The 12,773-nt window shown below is 42.4% G+C and overlaps 1 protein-coding gene and 1 long non-coding RNA gene across 5 annotated transcripts in view; one reads left to right on the forward strand and one right to left on the reverse strand.

Annotated features, from left to right (window-relative positions):
• The window catches only part of LOC127492427 (uncharacterized), a 56,650-nt gene extending 44,347 nt beyond the window's left edge, over window positions 1–12,303 (forward strand). Inside the window, exon 3 of the long non-coding RNA XR_007921888.2 lies at window positions 12,164–12,303. This is a non-coding gene — a long non-coding RNA (uncharacterized lncRNA). The remainder of the gene's footprint in view (window positions 1–12,163) is intronic.
• Window positions 1–12,773, reverse strand: part of PTPRG (protein tyrosine phosphatase receptor type G) — a 774,814-nt gene that overhangs the window by 4,742 nt on the left and 757,299 nt on the right. For all 4 annotated transcript variants that reach the window (XM_051852247.2, XM_008260863.4, XM_008260864.4 and 1 more), the window contains 5 exons: window positions 12,120–12,196; window positions 11,502–11,630; window positions 8,030–8,176; window positions 7,200–7,342; window positions 160–295 (listed from right to left, as the gene is read on the reverse strand). In XM_051852247.2, coding sequence (XP_051708207.1) covers window positions 160–295; window positions 7,200–7,342; window positions 8,030–8,176; window positions 11,502–11,630; window positions 12,120–12,196 — 632 coding nt within the window. The remainder of the gene's footprint in view (window positions 1–159; window positions 296–7,199; window positions 7,343–8,029; window positions 8,177–11,501; window positions 11,631–12,119; window positions 12,197–12,773) is intronic.

Below are 12,773 nucleotides of genomic sequence, written 5' to 3' on the forward strand. Positions count from 1 at the left end.
CTTTTTCCGTCTGCATTTGTGACAGTCGGAAAAGGCTGCAGGCATTCCCAAACAGCCAGTGGCAGGCAAAACTACCCCCAGTTCGGAACCACTGCTCTAAAGGAGGAGTCTGAGCGCTGGCCAGTACTGTCCAGGTTTTTCAAATAAGCAAATACTTACAATGTCTGTGAAGACACCAGGCCTCATAAGATTGATCATTTTTGCAACCTGGAAAACATCCACAGCGTTCTCATTCTCCAGTTGCTGGGACAGGGTGGTAAGGGCACATAACATTCCTGCTGAAACTGCTCCATACCTGGAGGGTGGAAGACACTGTTTCAGATTTATTAAGGGACTGAATACACTGGAAAGAAATCACCATCATGCATTTCTTTTTTGAGAAACTGAGTCACTTGTATTGACATCTGTTCTAGAAGACAGACATTAATGAAATGCAGGATAGGGAGAAGGGTTTGGAAGCTAGCACAAAGATGATGTTTGTTTATGAATATGAGATTTCCCAAACTGGTTATCAGACGTGTCGCTAGATACCTGATGGTAAAGGAGAGGCTTAAAAGTAGATGGAAGCTCTTTCTCTTTGTACCTTTCAAAAAAAAAAATGAGGGCTATAGAAGATACAGTGCTGGGAATGAGTTGGGTGGTACAATAGGAAAAATGGTAGAAGGGAACCTCAGCGTTTGGACAAATGGCAGTGGATGAAAGGCTCTGAAAATTTTTTTCACCCCAAAAAGCTAACTTGAACTTCTGAGATAGGAAGAATAACAAATGGAAATGTGTGGCTCAAAACCAAGTCAGAGAATTTTCAAAATTAGTTTCTTATTAACTAATTATTTCTGGCACCGAAATGGAACTTTCAACATGAGAGCACTCTATACAAAATCCTTGGAAAAAGTAAACATGGCTATTTTTGCTTGACACCCAAAAAGGCCAGGTTTGCAAGTCTAGTTGTTATGGGAACCTGTGATGGCACTGAGCTTCCATCTGTGCTAAGTGGCATTGTGGGTCAGGGGTAAAAATGAGACTGCATGTCACATGCACTGTCCCACTCTTCTGTTACAAACCACTGAATAATGCAGCTTTTGAAGTCATATGTCTAACTGAAGTACTGCACCTGTTTTGCATATTTCATATGAGTGAAAATAAGGTCGAATTCCCTTTTAATTAGCAAATCAGCCTGCGAGGTAAAAAGTGTTGTACTGTACATTTCAGTACCTTGCATTATTCCATCCATGGAAAACATACCGCATTGACTGCCTCCGCTCTGGCTAGTTTGTGTCTTGTGCCCTTTAGTCCAAAGTACCACAAATTGAAGAGCTGGGTCACAGGTATGCCTGTTAGTGGTTTTAAGGATACTGCCGTATTTCTTCCCCACATGGTGGTTACCTCTTCATGTTGCACTCAGCATGAGAAGATTGTTTGTGGTCTTCATTTTAAACTTCAAACTATTTTGCCAATCTAATGGGTGAAACTCTTTTTCTTGTTGTTTAAGTTTGCATTTGCTTGACTCTCAGGGAGGTTGCTTTTTAAATTTTTTTGTATTTATTGACCGTATGTATCTTCCTTTTTGAAAACTGCCCAGCTGATATATCTTGAGTGCTTTCTATTAGGTTTTTTTTTTTTTAAGATTTATTTATTTATTCGAAAGTCAGAGTTACACAGAGAGAGAGAGACAGACAGAACCATGTGCTGGTTTACTCCCCAGATGGCCGCAATGGCCGGAGCTACGCCGATCCGAAGCCAGGAGCCAGGAGCTTTTTCTGGGTCTCCCACGTGGGTGCAGGGACTCAAGGACATGAGCCATCTTCTGCTATCCCAGGCCATAGCAAAGAGCTGGATCTGAAGAGGAGTATCTGGGACTCGAACCGGCACCCATACAGGATGCTGGCACTTCAGGCCAAGGCGTTAACCCGTTGCGCCACAGCGCCGGCCCCTCTATTAGGTTTGTCTCTTTTGAATGGAAGTGTAAGTTAGAGTAATTATAGTATATGTTGCACTTCAGTCTCTTACAACTCTTCAGGTTGTTTATGGTCTTTTTTGGATGTTGTTAAACTGAAGTACACTTAATCTTTTACTTTTGCTTTTTTGGAATTTAGTTTGAGAATGCTCTAGCCCAATATTTTAAAGATACTCTTCTATGTTTTATTTTTCCTTTAATTATTTACTTTATTTGAATCTTACTGTTGTTACAGTGTAAGGGGTGATTTGATTCTACTGATTTTGCCAGTGGGTAACCAGTTGTCTTTACTTAAAAAAATAAATTATTTAAAAGGCAGAGAGAGTGAGAGCAAGAGAGTATTTTCATTCCCTGAGTCACTGTCCATTGCAATAATCAAAGCTGGGCTACGATGAATCCGGGAGCCTGGGACTGACTCATTTTGGGTCTCCCACAGGAGTGTCAAGAGCCAAGTCCTCAAGCCACCCCTTCTGCCTCCCAGGGTGCATATTCACAGGAAGATGGAATAAGAAGTGGAGCTGGGACTTGACTTCTTGCACTCTAAGAGGGGTGCTGGTGGCAGAAGCAGTGTCTTCGGCACCATTCCAGACACTGACCCTCCTGACATTTATGAAGTAATTTACTTTTATCAGCACTAGCTGCCCTATTATCAAACACGTGGCTGTGTAACAGATATCAAAACCTATTTAAGAATCTATATAAAGTATTTTTCTGTTGTAGTCCTGGGTTTCTCTACATCATTTAATAATAAATGTTTTTAGTGCTCTACACATATATATTTTCATTTTTACTTGTACATTCATTTCCAAATACCTTCCACCTCCAACTTCTTTTGTAGTAAGTTAGGGAGGACCACAAAACTTTTGATTAGTTTGAACTGAATACACACATGGAACTGAGGAAATTAACATCCTTGTTTGTAATGTTGAGGTTTCTGCTCATGTCACTTGTTGCTCCATTTTTCTGGCACTTGATGGCTTTCCAATAGATTAGATTGTTTTCTCCGCAGTCTTTGCTGGTTACATGTTACGTTAATTCCTAGGTACTACTGGTGAGTTTGTGTTACTTCTAACAAGGCCTTCTGTAGTATTACTTGATGTATAGGAAAATTACTGATTTTCATAGGGTGTACTTCAAGTTGTAATCATTTGTGGATTTTTTAGGTAGTTGGCCATATCTTTAGCTGCCAGTATCAGTTTTGCCTGTTTTCAACTTTCGAGCTTATTCTATCTCTAGCTTCTATTGTATTGGCAGGAACTTAAACAGTGTTATATACTGGAGGTGACAGCAGGGGTCAGGTTGTGTCTTGGATGATCAAGTTCCTGAATAAAAATATTGGCTCTTGGCCTCTGGGAGATAGCAGTTATCAAGCAGAATGCTTTCCATTTTTAGATTGCGAAAAGTGTGTTCTTTAGAAGGCAGGGACATGAATTGTTATTTCAACACGCAATTTTTTTTTAAGTTCCCTCAAAAATGTCCTGACCTCACTGACAGATTTTTGGTAATGCTTAACCAGCTCTTTACTAGCAGGATAAATCTGATGTGTAAAATGATGTTCAGTTCTTTTATTAGATTGTATTTGTTTTTTACATTTTTGCATCCATATTCAAATAAGTAGGATTGGCCAATATATTTGTCCTATCTGGTGCTAAGCCTTTCTTGTCTGTTTAAATCATGGTTCCATTAAATCTTCTGTGTATTAGTGTTTAAATGTTGCTTTGGTCAAGACTTGGTGGGCCCTAATAGTTGGAGAACTCATTCCTTTCATTCAGTTCTTAGTAATGAGTACTGTGTGTGATGTTCTAATACGTGCCTAACTTGCTGCCCGGTATTTCTTTTCTTTTCTTTTTTTTTTTTTTTTGACGGGCAGAGTGGACAGTGAGAGAGAGAGACAGAGAGAAAGGTCTTCCTTTACTGTTAGTTCACCCTCCAATGGCCGCCGCACCGCGCTGATCCAAAGGCAGGAGCCAGGTGCTTCTCCTGGTCTCCCATGGGGTGCAGGGCCCAAGCACTTGGGCCATCCTCCACTGCACTCCCTGGCCACAGCAGAGAGCTGGCCTGGAAGAGGGGCAACCGGGACAGAATCCGGCGCCCCAACCGGGACTAGAACCTGGTGTGCCGGTGCCACAAGGCGGAGGATTAGCCTAGTGAGCTGTGGCGCCGGCCTACTGCCTGGTATTTCACATGTAACACCCTAATCCTCACAAGTAACCCTGTGATGTGGGTACTGTTATTAAGCATGTTCAGGTGTAGTAACTGGACAGATCAGCACATACCATGTGTTCACTAAGCTTTTCATCTTTATTCCTTTCTAAGGCTCAATGTTCAGTAGTCCATGAGTCAAGCTGTGCAGTTTGAAATGCCTACTTTTGGAAAAATACATGTAATACATTTTTTTTATTTGACAGGTAGAGTTATAGACAGTGACAGAGAGAGAGAAAGGTCTTCCTTCCGTTGGTTCACTCCCCAAATGGCTGGTATGGCCGGAGCTACACCAATCGGAAGCCAGGAGCCAGGTGCCTCCTCCTGGTCTCCCATGCAGGGGCCCAAGCACTTGGGCCATCCTCCACTGCCCTCCTGGGCCACAGCAGAGAGCTGGCCTGGAAGAGGAGCAACCGGGACAGAATCTGGCACCCCTATGGGATGCCGGTGCCGCAGGTGGAGGATTTACCAAGTGAGCCATGGCACCGGCTCTGAAAAAATACATATTTTATGCTTTTTACTAAACACATGAACACTTCTGTTCGATTTCAGTTTCCTTCCTGATATATTTAAGTAGTCCCAAGCTTTTTATTCACAATTATTTTCATATAAAATTCTGAAAGAACTTTTAAAAGTAGACATCACCATACCTTAGTAAATTAACATTTCTGAAATTGTTTTAGTGTAATCATAGATTTTTTTTCCTTCCTGAAGTTACTATTTTCATTAGCATGTTTTGCTGCTTGAATTTTAGTATCTCTTCCTTTGCCAATTTAATTGTAGTTCTCTGCCCCCCCCCCCTTTTTTTAAGAACTGATTTGAAAGGCAGAGTTTATAGAGATACATAGATACAGTTTCCATCCACTGGTTCACTCCCCAAATGGTTGCAATGGCCAGGGCTGGGCACCAAGAGCTTTATCCAGGTCTCCATGCGGATGCAGGGGCCCAAGTACGTGAGCCATCTTCTGCCGCTGTCCCAGGAACGTGGGGAGCTGGATCGGAAGTGGAGCAAACAAGACTCCAAATGGCACCCATCTGGGATGCTGGTGGCACAGCCAGGTGGCTTTACCTGCTACACCACCGAGGCGGCCGCTGTTTATGATTTTAATTAGTATCTGTGGGCTGAGATGGAGATGGTCTCCAAGAGAGTGACTTCCAAATTATGTGTTCAGTGAGGGAGCACTCACAGGAAACAGCACTAGCAAGGGCAAGGTGGCATGGGATGTACTTGAGAGCTACAGATGTAAACCTAGACTGGATTATACAGGATATGCAAAGTGTACTTTAAGGCTCGAAAGTGCCAGTGAGACTTAGAGGCCAGCTGGATGTGGAGGTGAACAGGATTCCAAAGGGACTCTGGCGTGTTTCTGGTTGGTACAACTAAGTAGTTGTAAGGCATCGGGAAGAAACGTTTAGAGGGACAAAAAGCAGGTCAAACTAAGGAATTGTGGTTCGGCGTGTTGCACTAGGATTGCAGCAATTGTTCACAAATGTGTTAAGATTGCTTTTGAGTAATGTGGAAAAATAATTTCTATGCAATCAATGTATTCCCCGTGGGTGGCAGATAAGTTAATTAACACATTTCTGCAGGTGGTTTTTCATCAGGCCACTGGTCTTTGGAGGACTGTGCCCTTTGTGGGTGTGGGCCTGAGAGCAAGCTGCACTTGACTCATTCTAGAGGTGGCATAATCAGTAAGCGGCATTCACTGGTGGTGGTGCATGACTGACTTCAGCAGAGAATTCCTCAGAGTGTTAACAGAACAGCAGCCATAGAATTGTGCCGGGACTGGCACTGGTAGCAGCTGATACAAACGAGTGAGGGAAAAAGCTACAAGCAGCCCCGTAACTTGATGCTGCAACTACGTACTGATTCATAGCCACTACCTTGTCGTAGGACGCTGTGCCACTTTTGCAGGGATCGATTTTAAAGTGATGCTTCAAGTGTAATACTTTTTCGAAAAAGTATTTATTTCCATTGTGTTTGAAAGGCAGAGAGAGAAAAATAGACACATCTCCCATTTGCTGGTTCACTCACAGCAGGCAGGTCTGAGCCCAGACCCTGAAACTCTGTCTGGGTCTCCTATGTGGGTGACAGGGACCCAAGTACTTGAACCATGCAGCGTCCAAGAAGCATCTTAACCACTGAGCCAAACACCCTCCCTTATAATGTTTTTCTATTTAATTTTTATCCTAATTAAGACTCAGGCCATCATTTTGGAATAGTCACTCTTGCTAAGCAGATAATAGCATGGCCTACTTCAAGAAGAGGAGGGCATTCTCACTTGAGGTGAAGTCTGTGTGCACTTCGAGGAAGTAGTTGGTAATTTACTGAGCATAAAGTATGCACTGAGAATTTGCTGAGGGAGCTGTCTCTGACCTGAGGTAGAAATAAGGATGTATAATGTGGTTTGTAGTGGCTTAAGGTTCTAAATGAGCCAGGCTAACACATCTGACTACAAATTTCTGTCCTCCATAAGGTGTTTTCCTTCTTACTGGACCCCCAGCCCCTCTGTACTCTAACATCACTCTGAGATCAAGAACAAGCTATTTGTTCTCTGTGAAGGTCCATGTTCTTTACCTTTGAATCCCAAAAGGTAGTACTGTAAAACTTAAAACACATCCTTAGCTTTAAAGACTGTCATTAATAAGAGTAACTTTACCCTACATACCAACTCAATCCTATGTTTAAAAGGTTCTTTTCCTAACATGTGGTTGTCAAAATTCAATATAAAGATTTAAAATTAATGGAACTGCTTAATTAAAGAGTTATGTTAAAGTGTTATAACTAATTAATTTATACTTAACCTCAAGAAGCATCTAAGTCTACTTTTGTAGGCCTAAGATATACCTACTTTAGGTGAACCTAAAGGCTTGGAAGATTTTGACAGATTACAATAGAAACAGAAGCAGAACACTTGGACATTTTCATAATAACATGGAACTGTCACAAGCTGAGAGAGGATGAGTCTGAAAATTCTTTCTTTATTATAGCGAATCAACAGGAAACATGTCTGAATGGGAAAAACAGCACAGAGATACCTACTCGTCATGAACGATGGTGGGGCCATCCCTCGTTAAGGCCTCTTCCTTGATGACATTGATCAGTTCAAAGGTACTGCTTATGGGGGCATCTGGGTTCGGCCATTTGGGACACTGAAAGTGCCGAACTTCGAGGACGTAGTCATCCTAGAACCAACACAACGTGCGTCACAGCCTATCCTCTGTTTCATGTAGGATTTCTCAGGCGCAGGCTGTTCCAGGGAACTCTGAGCAAAGTTAGGTTAACCACATGGTAGCTAATAGGAATGAAAATACTCAGGAGTAGCAGGTGATGGTAATGAAACAGTAAAATGTTTTGTTTAGGCCAAAATCTCAACTGACAGTAACCTGTGAGACTTTACCTTGAGGGGTAACAAGACAGAGTAGGATATAAAGAAAAAACAAGGAAGGGTTTGAGGATCATCATTTAAATTACTAATGCAAGGGGGTCCTCTCTCTTACATATCCCACAGGAAGCTAGTTGCAATGCATCAAAATATTTACAGCAAAAAACCTAATATCTCTGCAGCGCATTTCAAGGCTTGCATTTCTGATGGCAAGAAAATATTGAGCTCTAGTATATTGTTTTTATAATTAGGTCAGCAGACCTATTGGTATGCATGCTGTATTGGAGGAACTGTTACATTTCATCTAGCCAGCTGGAAAAAGCAAATATTTGAAGGGAGAAAAAAAAGGGAAATGTATGTATTTCAAATTAAGTCTCACTCAAGTGCTTGGGCCTGTCTGGAGGGTGGTACATTACTCTATTATTACTTAGAAGGAAGGTCCAGGGTCCGAGTCTGCCTATTAGGTAGGCCCTGAGGTTCGGGTTACCTGTGTAGCTTCGAGGATGAAGTCATGGATGATAATTTGCTCTTCATTAGAGAGGCACAGTCTGTCTTTGCTGATAAGGGTGACGGTAAAGGCCTCACAGTTCATGGATTCCTCTCGACTTGGCCAGTACACAAACTCATCTTCTGCCTTTGGGAACCAAGGAAGAAAAAAATCACTTTGCAGTGTGGTGGAAGACTTGTTTTAAATTTTCTTGCAGAATGATTTCTCAAGTTTAAAAGATAATTTGAGGGTGATGGTTAAGTTGTGAGAGATAGGTTTATATCCTCATGTAATCATGCGGAGGTGGATGGTTATTGTGTCCTTTTTAAAAATGCATTTTGATAATAACCATTTCTTAGCATCTCTCAACTGTCACTCTTAACAACCCCTCTAAGGGCTGTTATACTCCAGTGGAGAAGTATTCTGGTTTTTCTAAGTCAGTGATTCTGCAAGACATCAGTCCATAGCTGGTGCCTAAGCAGCCAAGACGTGCTAATGGTGGTTTCATATGCTTATGTAAACAATTACACAGCTGAGTAACATTTTGCAAAGGATTGTCATAAATGTAGCCATCTTATTTAATTTTTATAATAGCCTAGTGAGGTACGGGATTGCTTTTAAAATTAATTTTTATTATGTACATTACAGATATAGAAGATGATATTTTAGGATACCTCTAGATATTGAAAAGTTACTATTGTGAGGCAAATTAATATTTCTAACAATACATAGGTATTCATTTGCGTGTCAGAGTATTCAGCGTGATTTTTAAATGCTGTGCATTAGCTATCTAGATTTCTATGTCATACACATGTGCTGCCTCGTATCCTTTGACCAACATGTCCTGCTCTCCTCCCCATTCCCTGCTGTTGGTAGCCACCGCTTTGGACTCCAGCTTTGTAAGGTCATTAGCTTGTACATGTAAGGGACAGCATCAGTGTTTTTCTTTGTCGGGCTTATTTTTTATTTACTATCATGCCCTTCAGTCTCACATTGTGACAAGTGGCAAGATCTCTTTTTGTAGGGTTGAATAATTTTTTTCTTACTGTGGTTCTCCATCCACAGACATGATGTTCTTTCCATATCTTGATGATTGTGAAAAATGCTACAATGAATAGGGGAGGGCAGGAGTGCTCCTCAGAGGGGCTGCTAGTGCATGTATTAAGCTATATCTTTCTTTAAAAAACTGTTTAAAACCTTCCTTTTCCATAGTGGCTGTACCAGTCTACAGTCCCACCAACAGTGTCCAAGAGTTCCCCCCTTCCCTGTCTCTACCCTCATCAGCGTTGCTTCTCCTTTGACTCTTGGCAAATAGTTAATCTAGTAGGAGTGTACTGAGTCCCTTTTCATATACCTTTCAGTCATCTGGTCTTTGGCTGGGCAGGGATGAGGACATCAAGGCTCACAGAAGTCCACAAACTGTCTAAAATCACCCATCTAATGGTAAGGGACAGAACCTTTTCGGAAAGCAGTTGTGCGTAAATAAGATTGTTGGCCCTACGTGGAAGGCACGCTTTCAAAGCCAAGTTAATCTGTCAACGTTACATTTCCTAACAGAGTCTTTCAGCCTTGAATGCGGCAAGCTCTACATGTTCATCCATGTTAAGATTAAAAATAGACATTCAGGCTAGGGACTTGAATCCTATCCCTGCAAACTCTGCATGTTCAAGAAAAAGTTAATTGTCGCATACACCAGAGTTGGTGAGCAACACAAACACACACCCATCCCCACCCCCCTTTCAAATCAGCTGGAATGATACACTAGAGTTATTTGCCTGTTGTATGTAGATTTTTATGGGCAGTTTCCTGAAAATGCCTAGTTACTCTCCTAGAAGTCAAAAATAATTCTGAATAATGTTCAAAACAAAGAAGGCTTTGTTTAATCTTGCATTGTTGCATCAGAAATGAGCCAGCAGTCCAATAAGACTTATCACCCTTTCAAGTTTCAATATAACTTATTGCCAAGTACATTTTTATTTTTAAAGCTCAGCATAAGGGGAAACAGATTAGCAATTGGGTTTAGTCTATACAAAAGAAGTCTGTAACTGTCGTGGGTTTTAATATGTTTGCCCAAGGAAATGCAAGTACGGCCCTCCCAACCGGTATTAAAGACACAAGGTGATGACGGACAGGGTAGCTAAGTGTAACCAGTATGTATACAGATTAAGCATAAGGTTTGGATCAGCTGTGAACCTGCATACATTTTATCTGAACCTTACTATCCATAGTGGAATAATGAGAACAATTTAAGATGAATTGTAATGCATTTAATAGGAAACTAGCTTAAAGGCTACCAAAGGAATTTTAAATACAGTTGAAGACAGAGAAACATTAAAAAGATTAAATCAGCAGGTGCTCTGGTCTCGGGGAGAGGTAACGGTGCTTTCTAAGAATGAGTGACTTTGGGGTTACGCACGGAACTGTGGTCTTGTAAAGTGATAGCTGTAGATTTTTTTGCATTGTTGCCTATTACTAGCAGCCTCTTTGGGAAAACCTGCCATGATCCATCCCAGGACACAGGCCATGCCAGGCTCTGGGACTGGTGTTAGCGTCCTGGCAATCTGTAGCACGTTCCAGCCACTCTCCCCCTAGCCTCCCTAGGCCAGGGTGCTCCTGGGTGGAGGTGCCATGGTGAGTGGCAATAACAAAATACTGACTCATCCAACAAATGAACGTTTTCACAACCCTAAATGCCTCCAATTTCCACATGCCAAACAGAATAGACCCCAGTTGCCAGCTAATTTGAAAATTTACACTCCAGCTTTGAGCTTAAGATTCTCAACTTTGTTGCCATTCCATCATACAGAAGCAGCCTCGGTATTCTGAAGCTGGAGCAGAATGCGGCGGCAACGTGAAGTTCCCACTGACTGGGCACGCAGTCAAATGCATGTCATCAAGACTAGGGTTCAATCACAGGCTGTTCTTTCTTGATTAAAAAACTCATTAATCCCACACTGGTGAAGGCAGACCCTCTGTGGGTTTCGTTTTTGCCTCCGTGGGCTCACATGTCCATGTAGTACCTTCGGCTACTTCTGCAAGTCAAGTACGCATGAGATGAGAGCGCAGGCACTCACCCACCCTTTGCTTGTGTTGTTTCGAGAAAGGAACCTCACTACCACTTCGCCCTCTCAGTCTGACAGCAGCCCTCAAGCTGGAACCCAGTAGCCTTTCCTTATTAGGCAGACTCTAATAAGATGTTATCCGTCCTGCTGGGACAGTATTCTTTTGGGTGGCGGAGAAGAGCTTTTGGCAACCTCCTACCACATGAGCACATGTAGTACCATTGGAGGGTGCTATGCCTGGCCTCAGAGACTCCAGTCCCAGCATGGAGACGGACAGAACCTTGAGAGGATGCGAGGAGTTCCCCTTGCTAGCAGTATGTAGACACCACAGCCCTGTGGCAAGGTAGCACAGTAATTTATGCTTGTAGCCGCCTGGGCTCATTAATATATAGCAGATGTGCTTTACTTACCAAGCTCTGGTTGTCTGGCAGCATGACAATGATCTGTGCATTATGATCCCAAATCATCCGCCAGAAATCTTTCGTAGTGTGTGGCAGAGGATGCTGGGTTATAATAAATTCATTGCTCCTATAATAGCCCTTTAGTGGGAAAACCAAAGAATCAGTTATTATGACTGCTTCATTCTGACTTTGGGGGTAACAAAATGCACCCATGAAATCAGCATCCTTGTGACCACATTACAGTAATTGGGAGAAGCACTCAGTACTTTTGGCTACTGTTCAGAAGTGCTTCTGCTGCCACTGTGCAGACAATTTTTCTCTCCCCGTGCGGTTTACTTCCGTATACCCCTGCTGTTTTTACTTAACAGTCATTTCAACAGTTAGGCAAAGACTAGATGGGTGAAATAAAGAATAACAGTAATTCCTTAAGAAGCATTTTGCTTCTTTTTCTGTACCCCACTGATCGGGAAGCTTTGGTTACAACTTTCAAGATACAGAAATCTCGATACTTCCGCTATTACCCATCGAGAAATGAGTTCGCAAATGCAGCCGTTCACTAGGTGGTATCTGCTCTTTAGCACCTTTCAGTTTAATTGAATTTATTTGTAATTAGCTGCTGACTCTCACCATGATGTAAGAAGCATTAATGTAATCTGTTCCTTTCATTCCAGGCAACGGTGCAAGACCCACTCGAGCACGCTCCGCTATCACAGGAAAAACAAAATCACCACGTTAGCCTTATCACACACGACAACCGGCGGCTCTTTCTGAGATGGACTTGGGGAAGAGGATGGTCCACTGGCTCCCCCTGCGGCGGCTGGGCTGGTCATACTTCAGTTGCTTTCAGATTCCAGGTAAGGCAGAAGGTAAAAGCAGATTCTGCTGCACATCCCCAGGAGGACACAGGTATTTCAGAAGTGCAGTTTTTACTGCGGGAGGGTTTTCCCTAAGAGTATACCTATACTGCATCGTTAGGACAGACTGGGCGTCCGATCACATCGGACCCTAATTTGATACCATTGCAGTTATACCAACTTAGGACACAGTATTCTTTTTCCAACCCCCATCCCTAGCTTTCTTCCTTGGAAGGGCTTAGGACACAGTGGTGTTTTCCAGTGGAGCTAAATCTCTCCAATGATCAGCCACGCCTGTGTCTACCCTGTGTCCAGTTTATATATGCAATCAGCAGTGCCTTGGTTTCATTCAATAGCAAATAGAGCGAGCCACTTAGTTTAAGACAATTTGCTGAAATCGGGACCACCAAGAACATGTTCCCTTTGG

The sequence above is a fragment of the Oryctolagus cuniculus genome, chromosome 10 (assembly GCF_964237555.1).
Source record: "Oryctolagus cuniculus chromosome 10, mOryCun1.1, whole genome shotgun sequence".
In the NCBI taxonomy this organism is placed as follows: Eukaryota; Metazoa; Chordata; class Mammalia; order Lagomorpha; family Leporidae; genus Oryctolagus; species Oryctolagus cuniculus.